This window comes from Coregonus clupeaformis, unplaced genomic scaffold, assembly GCF_020615455.1.
Source record: "Coregonus clupeaformis isolate EN_2021a unplaced genomic scaffold, ASM2061545v1 scaf0553, whole genome shotgun sequence".
In the NCBI taxonomy this organism is placed as follows: Eukaryota; Metazoa; Chordata; class Actinopteri; order Salmoniformes; family Salmonidae; genus Coregonus; species Coregonus clupeaformis.
The window spans coordinates 82,639-109,074 of record NW_025534008.1 but is presented as its reverse complement, the minus strand read 5'-3'; the positions used below and the strand labels follow the sequence as shown (position 1 = coordinate 109,074).

The 26,436-nt window shown below is 44.5% G+C and overlaps 1 protein-coding gene and 1 long non-coding RNA gene across 2 annotated transcripts; both read right to left on the bottom strand.

Moving 5' to 3' along the window:
- Positions 1-21,363: 21,363 nt before the first annotated feature.
- On the bottom strand, positions 21,364-22,933 carry LOC121538717 (antimicrobial peptide NK-lysin-like). Its single transcript, XM_041846877.2, has 5 exons — positions 22,851-22,933; positions 22,587-22,666; positions 22,076-22,159; positions 21,797-21,954; positions 21,364-21,616 (listed from the first exon to the last, which is right to left on the bottom strand). Exons 1-5 carry the CDS (start codon positions 22,897-22,899, stop codon positions 21,586-21,588), a joined length of 402 nt encoding a protein of 133 aa, XP_041702811.1. The 5' UTR covers positions 22,900-22,933; the 3' UTR covers positions 21,364-21,585.
- Positions 22,934-24,564: 1,631 nt separating this feature from the next.
- On the bottom strand, positions 24,565-25,392 carry LOC121538716. The gene is made up of 3 exons (XR_005995235.1): positions 25,317-25,392; positions 25,055-25,176; positions 24,565-24,960 (listed from the first exon to the last, which is right to left on the bottom strand). It is a non-coding gene; the product is annotated as an uncharacterized LOC121538716 (long non-coding RNA).
- Between the last annotated feature and the right edge of the window lie 1,044 nt (positions 25,393-26,436).

Sequence of the window (26,436 nt, the reverse complement as noted above, 5' to 3'; positions counted from 1 at the left end):
GGTTCTGACTCCTGGCCCCTGATTACATCGTTCTCAAATCCCGCCTTCCATCCTGCTCCTCCCCCGCTCTCCTCTTCTTCTTTGGCTGAACATGTCATCCTCCAGCCAATCGTCTGTCAGATAATGCTCCTCAGGAACAAGCGCTGGCCTGCTATTGGACGACGAACTGCGGCTGCGATAGGTTCTGGGGATCTTGAAGGCAGGTCTTGGCACTGTGGTACTCCTCTCTGCTGGAGACAGAGGGCGCCGCAGCCTCTCTCACTTCAGGAACAGAAGAGCTTGTTTCCTGACTGGGGGGCACTTCCTGTGCAGTGGGGGCTGCTGGGAAACATAGGTGTGGGCGAACAGCCTGCAGAGGGCTGATGGCGCCGTCCCAAGTCACTGTGGTCAGAGGAGCTGCTGTCATCCTGAGGAAGACAGACAGACAAGCAGACAGAGACAGACATACAGATTATTTGTCAATAGGTACAGTGCCTCAGTTCTAAAACTGCCTCACAACAAGTGACTCTTGATGACTTCAACAAGGAATAAAACACCTCCAGACCTGCTGCGCTTGTCTTAGTACATACTGACAGATTCTATTACAGTCTGAAAGTGTTGGGTCATTGAGAATTGGTTTGATTTGAAACCAATTACATGTGACTCGTTTCAGGAAATTAGGCTTATGTCACGCGTCACTATTTCACTGGACAGGCATTTGAACGGAAACATTTATTTTTTATCAAAATGAGTTTTTGGGGCAGAAATGCCTTCTGGAACATGCAAACTTTCATGTGCCTTCATAACAAACTTGTATGCCATCTGTAAATACAAATAAAATAGTTAAATGATGAGTATAGTTGGTTTAGCCACGGAAAAAGACAGGAACCTTCCCGCTAGTCATGATTGGCTGAGATAATGGATGGGCTGGACATTACATTTTAATCATTTTGCAGACGCTCTTATCCAGAGCGACTTACAGTTAGTGAGTGCATACATGTTTAGTTTTTTTGTTTGTTTTTCATACTTGCCCCCCGTGGGAATTGAACACACAACCCTGGTGTTGCAAGCGCCATGGTCTACCAACTGAGCTACACGGGGCCTGCAGAGAGATGAGTTCGTAGCACGCTTCTGTCTATAACATGAGCTGCTCAGTATGTGTAGGTAATCCTTTCTAACGCTGTTATTTTGAAAGATATCACGAAGATCTGCATAATTCTTGCTAATGCACTCCACTTTCTGGAGGACCGAGTTTTGAAATCAGTGGAATGCCCGGTGGAAGCAGAGGATGACAGCTAAGGATATGTAGAAAATTCTGGCGTTTGATTGCAAATAATGCGAAGGGAGTCGAAAAGAGAACACAAAGAAGAAGGCTGTTGTGTAAAACACCTGCTTCTGACGCAGCCCACACATTTTTTAAATATGCAGATGACACCACTGTTGTGGGTTTCCTCCACCCAGACCAAGCCTCGCTTCAAGGTTGACAGAGAAACTGCAAAATTCCCCATTGACCTCCTACGAAGATCAATGGGGAATCAGTCGATAGAGTGCCCACATATACAGTGGGGAGAACAAGTATTTGATACACTGCCAATTTTGCAGGTTTTCCTACTTACAAAGCATGTAGAGGTCTGTAATTTTTATCATAGGTACACTTCAACAGTGAGAGACGGAATCTAAAACAAAAATCCAGAAAATCACATTGTATGATTTTTATGTAATTAATTTGCATTTTATTGCATGACATAAGTATTTGATACATCAGAAAAGCAGAACTTAATATTTGGTACAGAAACCTTTGTTTGCAATTACAGAGATCATACGTTTCCTGTAGGTCTTGACCAGGTTTGCACACACTGCAGCAGGGATTTTGGCCCACTCCTCCATACAGACCTTCTCCAGATCCTTCAGGTTTCGGGGCTGTCGCTGGGCAATACAGACTTTCAGCTCCCTCCAAAGATTTTCTATTGGGTTCAGGTCTGGAGACTGGCTAGGCCACTCCAGGACCTTGAGATGCCTCTTACGGAGCCACTCCTTAGTTGCCCTGGCTTTGTGTTTCGGGTCGTTGTCATGCTGGAAGACCCAGCCACGACCCATCTTCAATGCTCTTACTGAGGGAAGGAGGTTGTTGGCCAAGATCTCACGATATATGGCCCCATCCATTCTCCCCTCAATACGGTGCAGTCGTCCTGTCCCCTTTGCAGAAAAGCATCCCCAAAGAATGATGTTTCCACCTCCATGCTTCACGATTGGGATGGTGTTCTTGGGGTTGTACTCATCCTTCTTCTTCCTCCAAACACGGCGAGTGGAGTTTAGACCAAAAAGCTATACTTTTGTCTCATCAGACCACATAACCTTCTCCTATTCCTCCTCTGGATCAACGAGATGGTCATTGGCAAACTTCAGACGGGCCTGGACATGCGCTGGCTTGAGCAGGGGGACCTTGCGTGCGCTGCAGGATTTTAATCCATGACGGCGTAGTGTGTTACTAATGGTTTTCTTTGAGACTGTGGTCCCAGCTCTCTTCAGGTCATTGACCAGGTCCTGCCGTGTAGTTCTGGGCTGATCCCTCACCTTCCTCATGATCATTGATGCCCCACGAGGTGAGATCTTGCATGGAGCCCCAGACCGAGGGTGATTGACCGTCATCTCACCAAGCTGCTTGCCTATTGTCCTGTAGCCCATCCCAGCCTTGTGCAGGTCTACACTTTTATCCCTGATGTCCTTACACAGCTCTCTGGTCTTGGCCATTGTGGAGAGGTTGGAGTCTGTTTGATTGAGTGTGTGGACAGGTGTCTTTTATACAGGTAACGAGTTCAAACAGGTGCAGTTAATACAGGTAATGAGTGGAGAACAGGAGGGCTTCTTAAAGAAAAACGAACAGGTCTGTGAGAGACGGAATTCTTACTGGTTGGTGGGTGATCAAATACTTATGTCATGCAATAAAATGCAAATTAATTACTTAAAAACATACAATGTGATTTTCTGGATTTTTGTTTTAGATTCCGTCTCACAGTTGAAGTGTACCTAAGTAAGTAAGTAGGAAAACCTGCAAAATCGGCAGTGTATCAAATACTTGTTCTCCCCACTGTAACTACCTGGGAATCGAAATAGACAATAAACTGAAATTCAATGACTGTGCCATTGCAAAGATAAAGATATTGTAACAGAAAATGTTTTTTTTTTTTACACAAACAGAACCATTTTAATGTCGATCGCCATATCTTACAGATGTTCTATAAATCTGTCCTGCAGGGTGTGCTGTTCTTTGGTCTGATATGTGTGTTTGGAAACATACGAGTGGAAGACTAAGTCAAGCTTCAATGCTTGATTAAGACTGCGGGAAGGATAATTGGTATAGAACAAGAATCAGCCACCAACCTGTACACAAAACTCATCCTCCTAAAACTTGAAAGCATTTTACAGGACAGTACTCCCCCCCTTCACTCAAAATTCAGTCACAACAGCAGCCGGACAAGGGGAAAGAGACTTCTTCAAAATAAAATTCAAACAGATAGATATGGAGACTCTTTTATTCCAACAGCCATTAGGCTGTATAATAGATAGTCTGTTAGTCCCTCCAGTATACAGCATATTGTACTTTCACTTTAGATGTGTAGCTATAGCACTTTGAATGAATTCTATTGTGTAGTTTCTGTGTTTTCATGTTTTATGTACATTCTTTTTAAGCACATGAATCTGAACCTGTCTCCGGATTACATCTTCAAACTAAGGGCAACCATGGCATCCATGACAGAGAGGGAGAAGCGTTCATCCGTGTATACGGGTAAGAGAGTCTAGCTAGCTACATTTTCAGATATTATATGTTTCTAATTTTGTCAGAAAGTCGTTTTCATTGCAAGTTAAAGCGTACTATTAGCTAGCTAGCTAATGATAGCTGGCTGTCTGGCTAGCTAACGTTACGTGTATGATCTGTGTAGTAATATTATTTGTTTCGCCGAGCCATTTGCATTGCTAGTTATAGCCTAATGTTAGGCTATATGAACCTAATGAACCTAGCTAGTTGGTTAGCTTTAGCTACCAGCAGATTCATGCAGGGTAGTAACATGAGTTGGGATTATGGTTAATTATTTAGCTTGCTAGCTAGCTACATGTCTAAACAAAAGACTCCACTATGCAAGTAACCATTTCACTATACTGTTTGCACCTTCTGTATCCTGTGCGTGTGACAAATACATTTTGAGTGTGCGTTTACCAGAGACAACAACCTGCACTAAAGTCAAATTAGGATATAACGTTAGGCCAACGAGACAGTGTTCAAATTCAAAAAATTATCCAGTAGAATGCCCTGCTTTTATTTCATCACACTCACAACCATAAGCTATTTTCTGTAATTAGCTTGCTATTAACTTGTAAATAATGATCTTGTAGTGAGTTTATTTTCCTGTAATAATGAACGCAAATTAGCTAAAGTTAAGATGTTGTCAGCTATATATTATGGTCATTACTTGAACTGGCTAGACAGCTAACTTAACATTAGCTAGCTAGCTATCAAGCTAGAAACGATCCAAAACATTGTTTAGAAAGTTGCTTTTAGTTGCCTGGTTTGCTAGACTGACATATACTAAATTCATTTTTAAACGGATGGATTTATTGTTGTTAAAATACACCAGTTATGCTATTTTGGCCACCAGGCTGCTGATGTTATGCAGCCTGCCATTTTTCTGTTTCTACTTTTTCATAACGACAACGACAAGTCTGATGTCGGACGACAATAGAATGTTCATGATGTCACTGCAACTGTCTACAGACATGTCAATAGCCATAGTATAAACCAGCCTTTAGTCTGGAAATCTTTGGTTGTTTAGTACACTACCATTATAGCACATGGCCTCACATGTGAATCCTTAAAGAGATGGGCGGGGCTAAGGCTTAAGAGGGTGAGAACAATGATGAATAGGTGCAGACATAGAAGAGCTCTCCAGTAGGTGTACCAAAACATTCAAGGGCCATTTTCTCAAAAGTGGGGTTACAAGTTTATTAACTTTCAAAGCAGAATTACTTTCCCATTGTTCCTCTAGTTCTGAGTCTCTACTTTTATACAATGTAAAAAACACAATTTCAAATGCTGCTACATAAGACCGAATTGAGCCGGTCGGTCACATATTAAACTTGAAATCCCTGCAAGCTCCTGCACGTCATTTCTAGCTGACACCTTTGCTAACAGGTATTGTGTTAATTCAAAACATGCACAAGACAGTTCACAGAATTGTCAATTTAAAGAAATGTATCCAATTTATTCATCACTACATTTCACTAACATTAGATAGTTAATCCTGAGATTCTTACCTTTGCCTTGTTTCGGCAGTCTCGTCCAGATCATCATGGCATTTGTAGTTCTTTACAATAGCCACGTTAGCAGCTAATTAGCATTTCATTTTTGGGGGGTAAATACAGGCGAATATATTGATAAGTCACCTTGTCGTAGAGAGATTTTCATGGTTATGAAAATGTCAAGCCAGGGTAAGCCTACATGAAACACAGCCCTTATTTTAAGTATTTCTAAAATTCCCTATGGGAAAAATGAATACTGGAAAAACGATTGGAACCATTTCCCTGTTTGACCACTGCTCCTCCTCCTGGTTCGGGCAGGCTTCGGCGGTCGTCGTCCCCGGAGTACTAGCTGCCACCGATCTATGTTTCATGTTCGTTTGGTTTTGTCTTGATGTTGTACACCTGTGTCTTGTTAGTCCTCGTTAGTGTCCTATTTAGTTCTCGTTGTGTGTGTTTGTCTTTGTGTGTGATTGCTCTTCTGTTTCGTGTTGGAGCTACGTACTTCCCTCCAGTGTTTTAGAGAGGTTTTTCGCACATGTTAGTGCGCCGTTTGTTTGACGCCTGTGTGCGCCGTTATTTCGCCTTCGGGCTTATTGTGCTTATTTTCTACGTGAATATTGCACTAAAGTCTTTTGGACTGAGCTTCTGCGTCCTGCGCTTGATTCATGCACCACACCCACCGTCAGCACCCCTTGACAGAATCACACACCAAAATGGAATCAGCAGGATCTGCAGTTACGCCTGAGTCGCTCGAGGAGCATGTTCGCGGCCAAGATGACCAGATACGACAACTGGGGACCGCTCTACAGGACGTCATCAACACCCTGCACCGATGGGAGGCCAGCGGGGTACCCACACCTCCACCTACCCTGCCAACCCCATCGGCCGGTCCACCAGTCCCAGGTCCGGAACCCAGGGGGATTCGGCTCTCGCTCCCGAGGGCGTATGACGGAACAGCTGCCGGGTGTCAGGGGTTCCTCCTGCAGGTGGAGCTCTACCTGGCCACTGTTCACCCGGTGCCCTCGGGACACGAGAGCGTTTCCGCCCTCATCTCCTGTCTCACGGGCAAGGCGTTGGAGTGGGCTAACGCCGAGTGGAGGAAGATGGACGCCAACACCATCTCCTACGCCGAGTTCTCCCGCCGCTTCAAGGCCGTGTTCGACCATCCACCTGAGGGCAAAGTGACGGGGGAGCGTCTAGTCCACCTGAGACAGGGGAGGAGGAGCGCACAGGCGTTTGCTCTAGAGTTCCGGTCTCTAGCGGCGGACGCAGGGTGGAATGAACGGGCCCTCATCGACCATTTTCGATGTAGCCTACGGGAGGACGTTCAACGTGAGTTGGCCTGCAGGGATACCCATCTCACCTTCGACCAGTTGGTCGATATGTCCATCCGTCTGGACACCCTGCTGGCCACCCGGGGACGTCCCGAGGGGGGTCCGTCCATTCCGCCCTCCGGCACCTCCGAGCCGAGCCCTATGGAGCTCGGGGGTGCCGCGCTAGAGAAAGGAGGAGGAGGAGCCCGAGGGGGGCCTGTCTCCTGCACCAAGTGCGGTCGTGGAGGGCACACTGCGGCCAGGTGCTGGGGAGGGTTCTCCGGGGAGAAGACAACAGGCCACGCACTGGGGGGCCTCCCAGGTGAGTAGACGTCCCACTTACCCAGAGCTTTCTGTTGCGCACTTTTGTATACCTGTGTGTTTTCCACAGGTTGCACCTCATTCCCAGCATAAGGCGCTAGTAGATTCAGGCGCAGCTGGGAATTTTGTTGATCGGAAGTTTTGTTTAGATTTAGGGATCCCTCTCCTACCTGTTGACAAACCTTTTCCCGTTCATGCCTTAGATAGCCGCCCGTTGGGGTCGGGGTTGATTAGGGGAGATCACAGCACCACTTAGGATGTGTGCGCAGGGGGTCATGAAGAGACTATACAGCTGTATCTGATCGACTCTCCTGCGTACCCAGTGGTGCTGGGAATTCCCTGGTTAAGCACCCATAACCCTGCTATTTCGTGGCAACAGAGGGCTCTCGATGGGTGGTCTGCTCAGTGCGAGGGGCGATGTCTGGGTGTTTCCGTGGGGGGCGACTTCGGTGGAAAGTCCAAACCAAGTGCCCGCACTGCACATTCCGCCTGAATATGGGGATTTAGCTCTCGTGTTTAGTAAAACTAGGGCGACGCAGTTGCCTCCTCATAGACAGGGGGATTGTGCGATTGATCTCCAGGCAGGAGCAGCGCTCCCACGGAGCCACGTGTATCCTTTGTCTCAAGAGGAGAGAAAAGCTATGGAGACTTACATAGCCGAATCTTTGAGACAGGGATACATTCGGCCCTCCACTTCTCCCGCCTCCTCGAGTTTCTTTTTTGTGAAAAAGAAAGATGGAGGGTTGCGCCCGTGCATTGATTACCGTGGTCTCAATCAGATTACTGTGAAATACAGTTATCCACTCCCTCTGATTGCGACCATGACAGAGTCATTGCATGGAGCGCGGTTTTTCACAAAATTGGATCTCAGGAGCGCGTATAACTTGGTGCGCATTAGGGAGGGCGGACGAATGGAAGACAGCGTTTAGTACCACGTCAGGTCATTTCGAATATCTCGTCATGCCATATGGGTTGATGAATGCTCCATCAGTCTTCCAATCCTTCGTAGATGACATTTTCCGGGATATGCAGGGACAAGGGGTGGTCGTGTACATTGATGACATTCTGGTGTACTCGTCTACCCGAGCCGAGCATATAACCCTGGTGCGTCGTGTATTGAGGAGGCTGTTGGAGCACGACCTATATGTCAAGGCAGAGAAATGTCTGTTTTTCCAGGAGTCGGTCTCCTTTTTGGGTTATCGGTTGTCCGCGTCAGGGGTGAGAATGGAGGTGGATCGTGTGTCCGCTGTGCGTAATTGGCAAACTCCAACCACTGTAAAAGAGGTGCAGCAGTTCTTGGGCTTTGCGAATTACTACCGGAGGTTTATCCGGGGGTTTTGGACAGGTGGCAGCTCCCATCACGTCCCTTCTGAAAGGGGGGTCCGGTGCGCCTGCAGTGGTCAGCTGATGCGGACAGGGCCTTTAGGAGACTGAAGGACCTGTTTACGTCGGCTCCGGTGCTGGCGCATCCGGATCCCGCATTACCCTTTCAGGTTGAGGTAGATGCGTCTGAGGCTGGTATAGGGGCCGTTCTCTCTCAACGGTCCGGCACGCCACCTAAACTCCGCCCCTGTGCTTTTTACTCAGAAAAGCTCAGCCCGGCGGAGCGTAACTATGACGTTGGGGACAGGGAGCTGTTAGCTGTAGTTCAAGCCCTTAAGGTGTGGAGGCATTGGCTTGAGGGGGCTCAACACCCTTTCCTCATTTTGACTGACCATCGGAACCTGGAGTACATCCGGGCAGCGAGGAGACTGAACCCTCGCCAGGCTCGATGGAGTATGTTTCTCACCAGGTTCGTATTTAAAATCACGTACATCCCTGGGTCCCAGAATGGTAAGGCAGATGCGCTGTCCCGGCGGTATGACACGGAGGAGAGGTCCGTTGAGCCTACTCCCATACTACCGGAGTCTTGCCTTGTGGCACCGGTGGTGTGGGAGGTCGATGCCGAAATCGAGCGAAGCGTGCGTGCACCGACCCCAGCCCTCCACAGTGTCCTGAGGGTCGGAAGTACGTTCCGCTCGAGATTCGGGATCGACTCATTTACTGGGCTCACACGTCACCCTCCTCTGGACATCCGGGTATTGGCCGGACAGTGCATTGCCTTAGCACTAAATACTGGTGGCCCACTTTGGCTAGGGGATGTGAGGGTTTATGTCTCCTCCTGCTCGGTGTGCGCCCAGTGTAAGGCGCCCCGACATCTGCCCAGGGGTAAGTTACAACCCCTGCCCGTTCCACAACGACCATGGTCCCACCTCTCGGTGGATTTTGTGACAGACCTTCCCCTCTCTCAGGGGAATACCACCATCCTGGTCGTTGTGGACCGGTTCTCTAAGGCCTGTCGTCTTCTCCCTATGTCGGGTCTTCCTACTGCCCTACAGACCGCTGAGGCCCTATTTACCCACGTCTTCCGGCATTACGGGGTACCCGAGGATATAGTGTCTGATCGAGGCCCCCCAGTTTACCTCCCGTGTTTGGAGAGCGTTCATGGAGCGTTTGGGGGTCTCGGTTAGCCTTACCTCAGGGTACCACCCGGAGAGTAACGGGCAGGTAGAACGTGTCAACCAGGATGTGGGTAGGTTTCTGAGGTCGTATTGCCAGGGCCGGCCGGAGGAGTGGGCACGGTACATTCCCTGGGCCGAGATGGCCCAGAACTCTCTCCGCCACTCCTCTACCAACCTAACCCCCTTCCAATGTGTGTTAGGTTACCAGCCGGTTCTGGCACCTTGGCAGCAGAGCCAGATCGAGGCCCCTTCGGTGGATGATTGGATGAGGCGCTCGGAAGAGACGTGGAACGCTGCCCACGTCCACCTGCAGCGGGCCGTCCTTCGTCACAAGGCGAGCGCCGATCTCCACCGCAGTGAGGGGCCGGTGTACGCACCCGGAGATCGAGTCTGGCTCTCTACCAGAAACCTACCCCTCCGCCTGCCCTGCCGGAAGCTGGGTCGGCGGTTTGTGGGGCCCCTTTAAAGTCCTGAGAAGATTGAACGAGGTGTGTTATAGGTTACATCTACCTGTTGAGTATAAGAATATTAACCCCCTCGTTCCATGTGTCTCTTCTCAGGCCGGTGGTAGCTAGTCCACTCCAGGACAATGAGATAGGGAGACTCCTCCGCCCCACTGGACATCGAGGGGCTCCGGCGTACACCGTTTGGTCCATCTTGGACTCAAGACGCCGGATGGGGGGTCTCCAGTATCTCGTGGAGTGGGAGGGGTACGGCCCGGAGGAGCGGTGCTGGGTGCCGCGGAGGGACATCCTAGACCCATCTCTCCTGTCGGAGTTCCACCGGGACCATCCCGCGCGCCCTGCTTCGCGTCCTCCTGGTCGTCCCCCGAGGCCGGGGTCGGCGCACGGCTGGAGCCGCGCGTCAAGGGGGGTACTGTCACGGTTTCGGCCGAGGCTGCTCCTCCTCCTGGTTCGGGCAGGCTTCGGCGGTCGTCGTCCCCCGAGTACTAGCTGCCACCGATCTATGTTTCATGTTCGTTTGGTTTTGTCTTGATGTTGTACACCTGTGTCTTGTTAGTCCTCGTTAGTGTCCTATTTAGATCTCGTTGTGTGTGTTTGTCTTTGTGTGTGATTGCTCTTCTGTTTCGTGTTGGAGCTACGTACTTCCCTCCAGTGTTTTGGAGAGGTTTTTCGCACATGTTAGTGCGCCGTTTGTTTGACGCCTGTGTGCGCCGTTATTTCGCCTTCGGGCTTATTGTGCTTATTTTCTACGTGAATATTGCACTAAAGTCTTTTGGACTGAGCTTCTGCGTCCTGCGCTTGATTCATGCACCATACCCACCTTCAGCACCCCTTGACAATTACTGCAACTCGCTGTTGGCTGGGCTCCCTACCTGTGCCATTAAACCCCTACAACTCATCCAGAACGCTGCAGCCCGTCTGGTGTTCAACCTTCCCAAGTTCTCTCATGTCACCCTGCTCCTCCGCACACTCCACTGGCTTCCAGTTGAGGCTCGCAACTACTACAAGACCATGGTGCTTGCCTACAGAGCTGTGAGGGGAACGGCACCTCCTTACCTTCAGGCTCTGATCCTACACCCAAACGAGGGCACTACGTTCATCCACCTCTGGCCTGCTAGCTCCCCTACCTCTACGGAAGCACAGTTCCCGCTCAGCCCAGTCAAAGCTATTCGCTGCTCTGGCACCCCAATGGTGGAACAAGCTCCCCCATGACGCCAGGACAGCGGAGTCACTGACTACCTTCCGGAGACACTTGAAACCCTACCTCTTTAAGGAATACCTGGAATAGTATAAAGTAATCCTTCTTCCCCCACCCCCCATAAAAATAAAATAAAAAAAGTGGTTGTCCCACTGGCTATCATAAGTTGAATGCACCAATTTGTAAGTCGCTCTGGATAAGAGCGTCTGCTAAATGATGTAAATGTAAATGTAGAAACATTAACTACACAGCAGAACTGTTAATATCCTTACAGTAACAGACATGTATATAGTGGGACACGCATTCTTTTCTGGAAATTAAGCGGATTTTACACCTCAAAAACGGTGTGTGAGTGAGATGATGAATCAACATGTACTAGGAATAAACATCAGTAAAATTAATTGAATATTCAGCAGGGTTGGGGTCAATTCCATTTTAATTCCAGTCAATTCAGGAAATACACTGAAATTTCAATTCCAAAATACCATGATATACAGCCCAAATATTCGACCCAGTTTCAAACTCAATATGATTGGCTGGACCTTGGCTATGGGTGGGGCTGGTTGCCAAGTGGGAGGGCTTATGCCCTCCAAGGCCCACCCATGGCTGCACCCCTGCCCAGTCATGTGAAATCCATAGATTAGGGTCTAATTTATTTATTTCAATTGACTGATTTCCTTCTATGAACTGTAACTCAGTAAAATCTTTGAAATTGTTGCATGTTGCGTTTTATATTTTTGTTCAGTATATAATACCAGACAAACCATCAAAAGCAAAGCCATCATTGGCAGATTTGGCACTCACCCGACCAACTTTCTTCTGCCTCTAGAGACTATCTTGTCATACTCCTCTAGATCGTTGTCTACGGAGAGGCAAGAGAAAGCATATCAGAAATAATCTGCCAAAGCAGTGCCAATTTCCCTAACTTTATTCAGCAACATGCTGTACGCTAAGCTAAATTATTTATTAAACTGAGGCAACAGGTGTTATTCTGTCATATAACCCCCACCCCCGAGAAGCTAGCCATGTTTTCAGCACTCACCTCTGATAGAGAGAGAGAGAGAGAGAGAGAGAGAGAGAGAGAGAGAGAGAGAGAGAGAGAGAGAGAGAGAGAGAGCGCGAATTAGAGAAATAATTGAAAATGGAATAGAAAAAGTCTAGTGTAAATAACCTGTGGTTTCTGCTGTCTGTAGAATATAACATTTAATCTACATAGGCCCAGTGCTTTTCATTGTACAGACAAAACACTTAGTGGTGAATCCCTATGGTGAGCTCAGTGACAGTGGACCACTCCCTACCTGTAGTTTGGGTTGGCCAGCCCCCTCTGCACAGCGCAGGGCCGTGTAGTAGCTACAGTCCACATCCTCCATGGTCCTCCCTCTCTCCTCCTGGGCCACGGCCATGTTCAGCCACGTGTTACACTCCTGACACACACACAAAACGGGATACTGTATGTGAGCGTGGATTAAAAGCAAGCTCAGCCAATGCAGATATGGATAGTGTGCACCAAAATAAACCTTTCTATATGACAAGTCATCAGACTAAGCCCCATACTGTCCAGGCCTGAATCCCCTTTCAAGGAGCGGGACCCTAACCTTGTAAGAAATCTTATGAGATTATGCTTATAAGAAATCCCGCTATACCCTCCGACGAACCATCAAACAGGCAAAGAGTCAATACAGGACTAAGACTGAATCGTACTACACTGGCTCTGATGCTTGTCGGATGTGGCAGGGCTTGAAAACTATTACAGTTGTCACCCTCCATTTGGCAAATCTGACCATAACTCTATCCTCCTGATTCCTGCTTATAAGCAAAAACTAAAGCAGGAAGAACCAGTCGCTCGGTTAATAAAAAAGTGGTCAGATGACGCAGATGCTAAGCTACAGGACTGTTTTGCTAGCACAGACTGGAATATGTTCCGGGATACTTCAGATAGCATTGAGGAGTACACCACATCAGTCACTGGCTTCATCAATAAGTGCATCGATGACGTGGTCCCCACAGTGACCGTACGTACATACCCCCCAACTAGAAGCCATGGATTACAGGCAACATCCGCACTGAGCTAAAGGGTAGAGCCGCCGCTTTCAAGGAGCGGGACCCTAACCCGAATGCTTATAAGAAATCCCGCTATACCCTCCGACGAACCATCAAACAGGCAAAGAGTCAATACAGGACTAAGACTGAATCGTACTACACTGGCTCTGATGCTTGTCGGATGTGGCAGGGCTTGAAAACTATTACAGACTACAAAGGGAAGCACAGCCGCGAACTGCCCAGTGACACAAGCCTACCAGACGAGCTAAATCACTTCTATGCTCGCTTCGAGGCAAGCAACACTGAAGTATGCATGAGAGCATCAGCTGTTCCGGATGACTATGTGATCACGCTCTCCGTAGCCGATGTGAGTAAGACTTTTAAGCAGGTCAACATTCACAAGGCCGCAGGGCCAGACGGATTACCAGGACGTGTACTCCGAGCATGTGCTGACCAACTGGCAAGTGTCTTCACTGACATTTTCAACATGTCCCTGACTGAGTCTGTAATACCAACATGTTTCAAGCAGACCACCATAGTCCCTGTGCCCAAGGACACTAAGATAACCTGCCTAAATGACTACCCGACCCGTAGCACTCACGTCTGTAGCCATGAAGTGCTTTGAAAGGCTGGTCATGGCTCACATCAACACCATTATCCCAGAAACCCTAGACCCACTCCAATTTGCACACTGCTCCAACAGATCCACTGATGATGCAATCTCAATTGCACGCCACACTGCCCTTTCCCACCTGGACAAGAGGAACACCTACGTGAGAATGCTATTCGTTGACTACAGCTCAGCGTTCAACACTATACTAAACACCTCCCTCTGCAACTGGATCCTGGACTTCCTGACGGGCAGCCCCCAGGTGGTACGGGTAGGTAACAACACGTCTGCCACGCTGATCCTCAACACAGGGGCCCCTCATGGGTGCGAGCTCAGTCCCCTCCTGTACTCCCTGTTCACCCATGACTGCATGGCCAGGCACGACTCCAACACCATCATTAAGTTTGCCGACGACACAACAGTGGTAGGCCTGATCACCGACAACGATGAGACAGCCTATAGGGAGGAGGTCAGAGACCTGGCCGTGTGGTGCCAGGATAACAACCTCTCCCTCAATGTGATCAAGACAAAGGAGATAATTGTGGACTACAGGAAAAGAAAGAGGACTGAGCACGCCCCCATTCTTATCGACGGCGCTGTAGTGGAACAGGTTGAGAGCTTAAAGTTCCTTGGTGTCCACATCACCAACAAACTATCATGGTCCAAACACACTAAGACAGTCGTGAAGAGGGCACGACAAAACCTATTCCCCCTCAGGAGACTGAAAAGATTTGGCATGGGTCCTCAGATCCTCAACAAGTTCTACAGCTGCACCATCGAGAGCATCCTGACTGGTTGCATCACCGCCTGGTATGGCAACTGCTCGGCCTCCGACCGCAAGGCACTACAGAGGGTAGTGCGTACGGCCCAGTACATCACTGGGGCCAAGCTTCCTGCCATCCAGGACCTCTATACAAGGTGGTGTCAGAGGAAGGCCCTAAAAATTGTCAAAGACTCAAGCCACCCTATTCATAGACTGATCTCTCTGCTACCGCACAGCAAGCGGTACCGGAGCGCCAAGTCTAGGTCCAAAAGGCTTCTCAACAGCTTCTACCCCCAAGCCATAAGACTCCTGAACAGCTAATCATGGCTACCCGGACTATTTGCACTGTAAGTAAGCATTTCACTGTAATGTCTACACCTGTTGTATTCGGCGCATGTGGCAAATACAATTTGATTGGATTAGATTAGTGAGCATTTCTCCTTTGTCAAGATGATCCATCCAAATAACAGGTGTGGCATATCATGAAGTTGATTAAACAGCATGATCATTACATAGGTGCACCTTGTGCTGGGGACAATCAAAGGCCACTCTAAAATGTGCAGTTGTGTCACACAACACAATGCCACACGTCTCAAGTTGAGGGAACTTGCAATTTGCATGCTGACTGCAGGATTGTCCACCAGAGCTGTTGCCAGAAAATTGAATGTTAATTTCTCTACCATAAGCCGCCTCCAACATCGTTTTAGGGAATTAAGGCTGTGTGTCCAACCGACCTCACAACCACAGACCAAATGTAACCACGGCAGCGCAAGACCTCCACATCCGGCGTCTTCACCTGCGGGATTGTCTGTGACCAGGCACACGGACAGTTGATGAAACTGAGGAGTACTTCTGTCTGTAATAAAGCCCATTTGTGGGGAAAACGTATTCTGATTGGCGCCCCTGCCCAGTCAAGTGAAATCCATAGATTAGGGCCTAAAGAATGTATTTCAATTGACTGATTTCCTGCTATGAACTGCAACTCAGTAAAACCTTTAAAATTGTTGCATGTTGCGTTTATATTTTTGTTCAGTATATTATCATTTGTTCTGATTTCTCTGGTAGCTGCAGCACCCTCAGCACACCTACATGCCGCTCCTATGGCAGAGGTGGTGTTTGTTTTGGTTCTACAAAGCTGTTGTGTCCATCATAACGTTAAACAATCAATGAATTGCATTCATTCTTGCAACATGCGATCAATTATCAGTTAAAAACATGCATTTTTATTATCTATGCTTCCAGCGCGCAGATGATAGACAGCTCGTGTTCGGAGCACGTGGGTCATTCTACAGATTCGGTGACATTTCAGTATTGTCAGTGTCCCAAGATGTACTAGTGTTATAACTTGTCAGAACATTTATCAAACTACACTTAAATTACAACATTTCAAAGTTTTACATGTTTTTAATATGGAGTAGAGAATATGATTTTAAACAGAGATGAATTTCAATACTTATATGTTTGCTTTTCTTAGGAGTATTAAGAATTTCGCCTGTCCCTATTGACCATCATGCAAATGGCGTGACTCATTTTGAGTACACAGTGTTAAATAATAATGCTTTTTTTTGTTAAATTAATTGTATATGCCCCCTTATTATGCATAATCCATTTTCTCAGCATAAGACATTTTATTTTCTGAGAAATTCAGGCTTTTACCCCTGTCCTTGTATTTCTTTCAACCCCGTAACGCAACAATACCCCCCACTCACAATTAAATAATGGTTTGATCCTGTGGACATCATTTATGAGGAAGTGACATCATACAAGTCTTCAGAGAAGCCTGGTGTGACAAGTGGTAAGCTGCTCTCTCACTTTTTATAAATATTTCATGTTTTTTAAGCACATATGGGCTTTGTCAATCTCAGGTATTCAACTCTGTTGGGGGGGGGGGAATTCATAGTTAAGATTTTACCAATAATTGTTTTTATAGCTATGAAGTATAACAATGTCTTTTGTTGAATAAGGCCATGTGGCACACTGCTAGCTGCTAGCATCCCGAATTAGCAACAGATTAGCACAAAATCTTCAACCCTGTCACATTCAACCCCATCACATTTTTCAATGTTACAGGGTTGAATGGCTGTTACAGGGTTGAATAGCTGTTAAATCTTAGCAATATTTAATGTATATTGCTTAATACCAATCATATTTTCTTGTTGAATGTTTGTTGTTTACGGTTTTACAGTATCAACTAAAAGTACGAGGAATTTTTGAAAATAATGACTTAAAAAAAGTGACAATTAATTTGTTCTCTCTCCTATATACATTGACATATTTAGGAGTATTATCTGCAAGTTCATGTTCATTTTACTACATAGTGATTAAAAGGATACAATATTTAGTCTTGAAGAGTAAGCAGGTCATTGACTTGACCTTGACCTACAATTTCAGATTCAACAATGGAAAAAACAGCAGCAGAAAGGAAACACACATAGAGAGGAAGGTGAGGGACATCCGCGCGCCGGTGGTCAGGTAATTCTCCTGGAAATGTAAGATCTTTAAGACACGAGGTGGTGGTGGTCATGGACACACAATCAACAGAAAATAAAGTTTTGTTGCTTTAAAGCATAATTTGGTAATGCATAAATGCACCAGATGGTGTTGGTGCAACCCTAAAAAGAACCGCAGACAGGCTGATTAGTCAAGGATGTGACATCCCAAATGCTCATACTCTGTACAGGGTCTTAGAGGAGAACAACACTGCCATCAAGCTTTACTTCATTGAAGACGAGGCCATCGAGAAAGCCGTCCAAGGTATGCCAGCCAATTTGCCAGTAGTTCCATCCACAATGCGGATCCACCAAGTTGTTTGTGTGGCTGCAAGGCAAATTGCCTACCGTGATGTAAGCTGTATGTGCACAGTCCACAACAAGAAACTGGAATGCCAGTGTTTCAATACACAACATTTCACATTTACCCCTAAAGTTACATCAGTCGTGTCACAGAGGGAGGTTGATTGGGCAAATCCAGACATATGCGGGGAAATGGTGCGTGGCCAAATATGATGACGATTTCTATCCCGGAATAATTCTAGCCACAGATGAATCCCATGTGCAGGTCAAATGCATGTGCTGTGCTGGACCAAATAGGTACTTCTGGCCACTTCTTGATGATATCCTGTGGTATCCATTTGAGGACATCTTGGAACACATTGATCCCCCCTAAACCGGTGACTTCTAGGCACATGGAAATACAGAAGGAAGTGTGGGCTAGGCTCTCTCAGTAAAAATGGTGAACAAACTGTAGGCTTACCTATAGGTTATTAATGTTAAGATGTTTGCTTAATGTTCAAACATTCAAACAACACAGACATTCCTGCCATTACTCTGGATATTTCTATGAAATCAATGAAATGTTGTAACTGTTGTTAGTTTATTAATGTGTTTTAATCTGTCTAGATTTCATCTTGATTGTTTAAACTTTAAAAGCTATGTTGACAGTAGTTTAAAATGTAAAAAAATGGCAACATGTGACCTATAGGTTATCAATGTTAAGATGTTTGCTCAATGTTCAAACAGACTCCTGCCATTATCAGATGGATATTTTTATGAAATCAATGAAATGTTGTTACTGTTATTAGTTCATTAATGTGTTTTACTCTGTCTAGCTTTCATCTAGATTATTTAGATTTTAAAAGCTATGTTGACAGTAGGTTTAAAAATGTTTAAAATGTTTAAAAAATGGCAACGTGTTAGTGATCTCAAAAGATAAAACATATGACACATGATGCTTTTCACTCAACCCTGTTACATGATTTTCAACCCTGTTGCGGTGCATTCATCCCTGTTACGAGATTATTTTTTTACATTTTTTTATTAAATACACAAAATATAACATCAATAGTGTTTTTATTGTGTGTATTAAATCAGGGTAAATAAGGCTATTTCAATTTTGTCAGGAATTACGCAGCATTCTTGCACATTTCTTGCGAAAATGTGGAGTTAGATTAGAAATTTCTTCATCGTAAACTGGAAAGGATGGTGCTGGTCAGTTTTTCTTGATTTTCTCTTTAATTACAATATGCCATTATTTACAAGGGACATCTAAACTGTCAGATTATGCCAGAAGCTGATCTCAAGCTTATTGGAAAAATGAATAGTTGAATAACAAAATGACTGTGACGGGGTTGAATTAAATTGGGACTTGTTTGAGAAAATAATACAGAATAATAACTTAATACTCTACATTGAGATGGGAAAAGGTATTTTCTATCAAGTACACACATTACTTTGTCACATCAAATAAAAAAAAGTTTAAGATTTTAATGTTCATTGTTTCATCCTCCTCAATCACAAAAGGCACCGAATCTGTAGAATGACCCACGTCTCTAGAGCCGCTGAACCAGTGGAGCGTGTATTAAGCAGGTCAAATGAACGACTAAAATGAAGGAGTCCCTCAGAAAAACGAATCATGACAGTCGTTCGTGAAGTGCACATCACTATCAGTTATCAGACAGATAATGGTATTAACCCAGCAGACGATCTCCCACATCCACACAAACAAGGTAATTATCACGTGCCTTAATTATGTCTTCGTGTGTAATGTAGCCTTATCAGTAAATCTCACCATCGTTGGACGGGTGCATCAGATGGGGTTAAACTCATAGCAGGCAGGCATCTCTCTCGCTCTAGCTCCCTTCAGCTTCAACCAACCAGAAGCTGCAGATCGTTCCTCGTTTGCGGAGCCTTTAATATATATATTTTTAAAGCACTTTTTCCACCCTGTTAGTTTGTTGTAATTATCCATTTAAGAAAACAAGCCCTTCCTACAAGGACACCCCATTCAGGAAGTGTCATAATTTCTTTGCTGTGAAAACAATGGTGCAAAGCTAAATAAATATAAACACTCAGTTGTATCTATTGTTCCATGTTTCATGTTGTTAGTCCCACTCATACATTTCCACCCTGTTAGGCTAAATTATAGAGAAAATTAACAAAATGTCAGTGTTCACCATTATGTTAGCTCAGTCTTGTTCATTCACCGAGCTATGGCTAATTAGGCTTCACATTTCCACTCTGTTAGGTTCCACCCTTTTAGGAGTATGCACCCAAGAGGTTGGAATAAACCATGCCTGAGCTGGTCCTTTTTCTGATAGAATACAAAAAATAAATATGTTATTTTCCCAAAAAAGTTATGAGGACCAAATTTGTAGGAATGACCCAGCTGGGAATCAGCTGGCTTAAAATGCTACAGGTTGAGAGCCAAGTTGAAGCAAAGCTTCCTGGAGTCTGCTGGGCGTGTAAGTGGGTCCTGAGGAAGGTTAAGAACATGATGCCTAAACATAGAGAACAATTAAGGCGACAAACAGCATGACATCTGATATGACTCTGCTTTACATGGCTCTTCCGTGATGCAGGGCTTGTAACCAATCTGTGTTAGCCCTCAAGGCTGTTGAAATTTGTGATAAATAGGCCTGCAGGTTTAACACTTGTTATAAGAATGTATGAGCCTTCATAATGTCTTAAGGTTTACAATATTTTAATGTGTTTCTACTCTACAGGAAAATATCAAACAACAGCTGGAGGCCATTTGTGATCGAATTGGCTTCCTCCAATCTTTGTGCAAAAAATGCGTGGATAAGTTTATCAGTGTGATGCTGCTGACTGAATAACTTTTCAACTACGGATAGTTTTTCGCTAACATTAAGCTCTGCAAGTGAGTACTGTAAAAATACATTATTGTTCAACGTAATTTGTAAAAGGGGTGGAAATAGCTTTTCATCAGAGAGGCATGGTACCATAGTAGCAATGTCATGTTTGATTTAATTGATTGTATGGAGTCTCTCTATAATTCATATTTCTATACATTTTTCAGACTAAAGCCCTTGCTGAATGTCATTTAAAGTAACGGTACAGTGAAAATATAACTTTAAAAAGTTCATATTCTATTAACTCATACCCAAATAATGTTGTTGACTCATCCTATACTTGTATTTGTAGCAAAAGCATAAATTGGAAAATAAAACACTTAAAAAAAAACATCTCAAACTTGTATCTCAAACAGACCGTTTAAAAAATGCTTGCTATTTCCTCATAGAACATTATGTCATCTCCCTGAGGAGGATGAGCTGGCCAATCAGTGGTCTACTTGCGTTAAAATGTGTAATGACCGGTATACGCCCACACCATTCACAGAAAAGCAGCTTTTTAACATAACTAATTAAACATTTTTGTGAAAACTATTTCACTCATATTGTTATTAATTATAAGTCATATTTAATAGAAATCTGGAAACACTGGACAGTTACTTTTTGGATTATTTACTTTAAACCACCTTCCAAACAATCACAATTGTTTTTTACAGAAAACTGAGATTCTATGTAAAAAAAGGTAGCCAAAATGCCAACATGAGTTCCTAGACATTTTAATGAAATGCTGTATCATCAAAGAAAAAAATATTATGATATGTTAATCAGTAAAAATTCTAATTAGATACATTTCTAGAGTTATGTTAGAGGTGTCAAAGAAGACTTGGAGTTGTACTCTATCAATTGAGGTTTATTTTTTGCCCGGCCAAAAAGTTCGCACAAACAAAATGTAAACAAACATGCAACATTCTCAACATTTTGGACTAAAATAGCAAAAGGTTTACATTTGTACATGATACAAAATGTACTGCAATTTAAGAATGACACATGCATTATTATAAACCGCATCAATCGAACCCTGGATGCTGATTGGCTGAAATCCGTGGTATATGAGACAATATACAACGGGTATGACGCAAAACAACTTACTTACAGTTCTAATTACATTGGTAACCTGTTTATAATAGCAACAAGGCACCTCGGGGGTTTGTGGTATAGGGCAATTATACCACAGCTAAGGGCTGTATCCAGGCGTTGCGTGGTGCAAAAGAACAGTCCTTAGCCATGGTAAATTGGCCATATACCACACTCCCTCTGGCCTTATTGCTTAATTATAATACATGTTCCCAAAACATTATTTCAGAACATAATCATTCCAACAATTTGATCATCCATTTATATGCTTGTGTTGTGACTAGTTTGAAAAAGAAAGAGCAAGAGGCTGGCAGCATAGCATTGTCTTGACAACAGAACATCCATCTTCTCACTTTGGAATCTGGATACTGGCTGCTTGGTCAGTAGCTCAGGTCCAAAACTTCCTTTGGTCTAAAGATACACAAAAAGACCACATGAGTGGAAGATCAGAAGACATAACCCCACATTTTCATATTAATGAATACATTCTACTCAATAGTGTTTCAAGTAACAAGCACAATTATCATCGCTATACTCTTTAGTTGTCTGAACAGTGACTTAAGGGTATGTCGAACGGTTTCTTGTACTCACTTGCAGGCCTTAATGTTAACGCAGATGGTCCTCACATCATCGCTTGTGCTAAGCTCCTCAATCAGCACCCACAAGTGTTTTTTCACCAGGCCTTTACACATAGATTTTAGGAAGCCAACATTATCGCAAACGGACAATAGCTTCTGCTTTAGCTCCTCCTATTGACGAGAAATCATCATCAACATCAGTTGACATTTTCAGGGAAATATCACAGTAAATAATCAATAGTGCAATTTCATGAAGAGACACTCTTATGGATTGTAATGCTATGGTAGCTACCGGGCTAGAGGAAGTGGAGATGGATTTCTTCACTTTGTTCAGTGCCCACTTACACACCCAGCAGGTTCCCTTTAGCTGTTGCTCCTTTGGAAAGCACAAACAGACAAGAAAGTACATGGTAAAACAATTATAATAATCTGTCGCTGTGCCCCTGAGCAAGGCACTTAACCCTAATTGTTTCAGGGGCTCTGTACAAAGGCGATCCTGGCCGCGACGAAACTCCCTGCGGGTGTCTTACACACTTAAGACAAATATAAGCACCCCCCCAAATTATTATTATTGATTAAATTATGGTGTGATGTATTCAGTGTTATGGTTTAAGTACATTTGAATATGTAATGTGAGTGTGAAAAAGTCTGTTTGGACAATAGTTTCTTCAGTCAATGTATGTCTTTAATTACATTTACGTCTATGGTTAAGTGCTGTTGCACAGTAGCAGGTTGAGTATTACAATAGGAAGTTGGAGAAATGTCTGCTAGTCCATAACATTTTGACCATAGCATACTATTACCATGTGCTTTTCCGGCTGTGCTTCCACTACTTCCTGGTCATCAGGGTCAACCTCTTGGCATTGCCCATGGATCTCCCAAACTGTGAAGAAAAAATGATACAACAGTCACTCCCATGATGGGTCCTTTACTTGAATTGTACTGAAACCAAAGGTGAACTTGGAGTTGATTTAGGCCCCCCTACCCACAGTTCCCCTTGCACCCTGACCCAATGTATGTGCTGCATATACAGTAGTTACTACTTGAGTTAACAAATGAAATCTTACCTGAACAAGCCAGCAGACAGAGGGCAAGGAGGAACAGAGATGTCTTCATGATTTGCGGTGGTAGAGATGTGAAGAGTAAAGTCGTGTTGGGGTTTGGTAAAGAGACTTAGGAATCAGACAAGCCCTTTTATACATAGAGGCCCCTCTATCTACAGCCCCCTGTACAAACCCCACCTACGACCTATTGATAGTACATCTCACATTGACCACAACACACAAACCTTACAAGTCAACAGGATGTTACTTGGAAGGATGTCATCTTTTCTAGTGGTTTAGTATATACTGATGAGGAGTAATCTTCATATAACCTTTTTCCATCTATCCAAAGTCTGATCTTCATTTTAATTTCATTTTAATTAGTTAATTACAGATTAAGCCATGTACTGTATGTAATGGAAAGAGCAGGTGTTCTTAATGTTTTGTACACTCAGTGTATGTTTTCAGCAGAATACAACCCATTGACATATTGATTAAAACTTGTTCAGCTAGCTTAGAAGTGATACATTTAGGGCTATATCTACTAGCCTAACATATGGAGTTGTTTTAAGATAGTAATAACATGGACCATTTAGCTATTCTAATTTGTATTTTAGGACACCTGTAGGCATATGAAAAATATGAAAAAATTATTTGATGAAGCATTACATTTGCCCCTACTGCTATAGAAACCCATTGTATAACACAACAATAAATTGCAAAATAAATCAAAAGGACGTATGTTTTGAAGTGTCTGAAATGCATCTGAGCGATATAGGAAAGCTCAGGATAACATCAGGGACAAAACAAACAGAGAACGCATTTACACTGCTTCAGAGTCCAATGGTGGCGAGCTTTACACAACTCCAGCCAACGCTTGGCATTGTGCATGATGATCTTAGGCTTGTGTGCGGCTGCTGTCCATGGAAAACCATTTCAAAATGCTGTTTTCCAGACATCGACTCTAGGGGATTTAATTAAGAAATGACACCACATTCCAACTTCTTGTTGCAAGCCATTCTAGTGATCCTGACAATAAGTCAAACACTACTGAGAATGATCGTATGTACACAAGGGGTTTTATTGAGAAATTAACAAGACCAGAAAAGTTTAAATAATACTTTCAGTAATGCTTCAATTAAATTTAAGAATTCGATTCCTCCTAGTCCTAAACCAGTTGGATAAAAATGTAATGTAAAGCTAAGATATGGCAGTATATTCCTCAAATAAACAGTCAACAATGTATAGCCCATGTGTATCCCTTGTGTAGGCCATGACGATCATTATTGAATTTGCTAATATGGTTATTGTATGTTTGTTTTATGTCTCGGCTAATCAAATTTCCCTACAGGGATTAAAACGTATAATGTATTCTAATCTAATCTAATTGAAAGTAAAGATCAGTCCCTCCAGAATTCCGCATATTATGCGAGGGCTTGTAATTTGATGAATCACCACACTATTTTCGCTAGCTACAGATTGTAACACCAGATAATGTCTCTCAATCAATGAGAGAAGATTTGAAAAAGACAAAGATGGTGGTGTACACATTGTTGGATTCATTCATGGAGCAAGGTCCTCCGAAACACGACCCTGCCGCACCGCACCGCTTGTTGACACACTGCTGGTTTAACCCTGAAGCACCAATGTGTCGGAGGAAACACCGTACAACTGGCGACCGAAGTCAGCTTGCAGGAGCACGGCCCGCCACAAGGAGTCGCTAGAGCGCGATGGGACAAGGAAATCCCGGCCGGCCAAACCCTCCCCTAACCCGGATGACGCAGGTCCAAATGTGCGTCGCCTTATGGGTCTCCCGGTCACGGCCGGCTGTGACATAGCCTGAAATTGAACCCAGGGCTGCAGTGCCTTAGACCGCTCTGCCACTCGGGAGGCGACACCATTCTTTAAGGGTGTAAGAACTCAAGGAATCCTCCTCAGAACGAGGGGGCAGTATTGAGCGGGCACTTGACATCTCTGGAGAGGAAGCAGCACCCGGGCCTCCTCTGGCCTCAGGTCTGCTGCAGGGCCTCACGGTCCAGTTTGTTGAGGTTCTGGGAGCACAGCCACAGGTCCTGGACCTGTTCTGACAGGCCGTCCAAGCTAGAGCTGTCCCAAGGGCCGGCTGCCTGACAACCTGAAGAAAGAGAGAGAGGGAACAAATTAGAGGGACTAAGAGAGAGCCTGAGAGTCAGACTGAGAACCAATAGACTACTATAGGCCTACAGTACCTTGGAGTTTGAGATAGGTCAAAGGTCACTGGGTGGAGAGGATGCTGTGGAGTCCCGCTGAGGTCACCGCCGGGTTCCCTGACAGGTCCACAGACACCACGGAGGGACAGACAGGCAAACACCTAGACAACAGGACACACAGAACATACAGATCTCAGTACTGGACAGTCAGGTCACATGAACCAGAGGTAGTGTACAGGGCAGACACTTGGAAAAGACCCAGCAGCTCAGCTAGCTAAATGCAGAGAAACCACAAACACACCCCTGGTGAGGGTAGCCACGCTGCTGTCCATCAGTCCATTTCCCACCAGGCTCAGATTGGTCAGGGAGCAGTCATCCTGTGGTAAACACAAAGGACCAATCAGAACCATGTTCTCCGTGACTCCTCCTCAATTTTTTTAGCAAGGGACCAATCATTTACATTTACATTTTAGTCATTAGTTAGTGCTACGTCTATCATGAGTTTGCAAGAAAGGCATTTCACTGTACTTGTGCATGTGACATTAAAACTTGAAACTTCTAGCTAGACTAGAGCATAACTACATGCATGTTTTAGTCTGGCTGGCCTCAAACTCATAGGTTAGACACAGCAGCTGTGGGAAGAGACTACGTGACCATTGATATCCACTTGCTACACTTTCTATAAAGTATTTCAGTATGCATGTATACTACATCTTTCAAACTGTGAAAAGTTTTGTGCATGTTTAAAAAAAATGTCCCCAACCATAATAGTGTGGTTGAGCACTATTAAACTTTGGTTTTAGAGGCGAGAGGGACATAACCTGGCATTTTTTTAGGGGGGGCATCTAAAGCTAATTTCCTGCATTTTTACACAATCCATTATGCTGTCACTATTTAGAACAAAAAGTAAGCAAAAATACCCACAGTCATCAAGCTAGGTAAGAGATCATTATTTAAATATGTTTAAGTGATTAATAGGACTGAACTAGATCAAAGTTGATTCAATAATAAATATTGAGTTGCACCTTTAACCAATAGCCTAACAAATAAATAACTCTTGAAAAAATACACACACTTTAGATTGTCTTTATTAAGGCCTCTACGCCCGACATCCTCTATATCAAATTTCAGCCAGACCAACCAGCCAACCCGAGCCGTCTGCACGCCCGACCCCCACCAGTCTAGTCAATAACTCAACTATCTCCCAACACATTTTCCTTCCCAGTTCACACCTTTTATTTATTTTTTATTCCCAAGGGAAAGGTTTGGAAACAAAAACAAAAAACCCACATACATAATGGTTTTAAACTGTCAAGAGGAGTCAAACAAGGTTGTCCACTATCGGCATATCTCTTTATTATGACCATCGAAATGTTTTCTATTAAAATCAGATCCGACAATAATATCAAGGATTTAGAAAT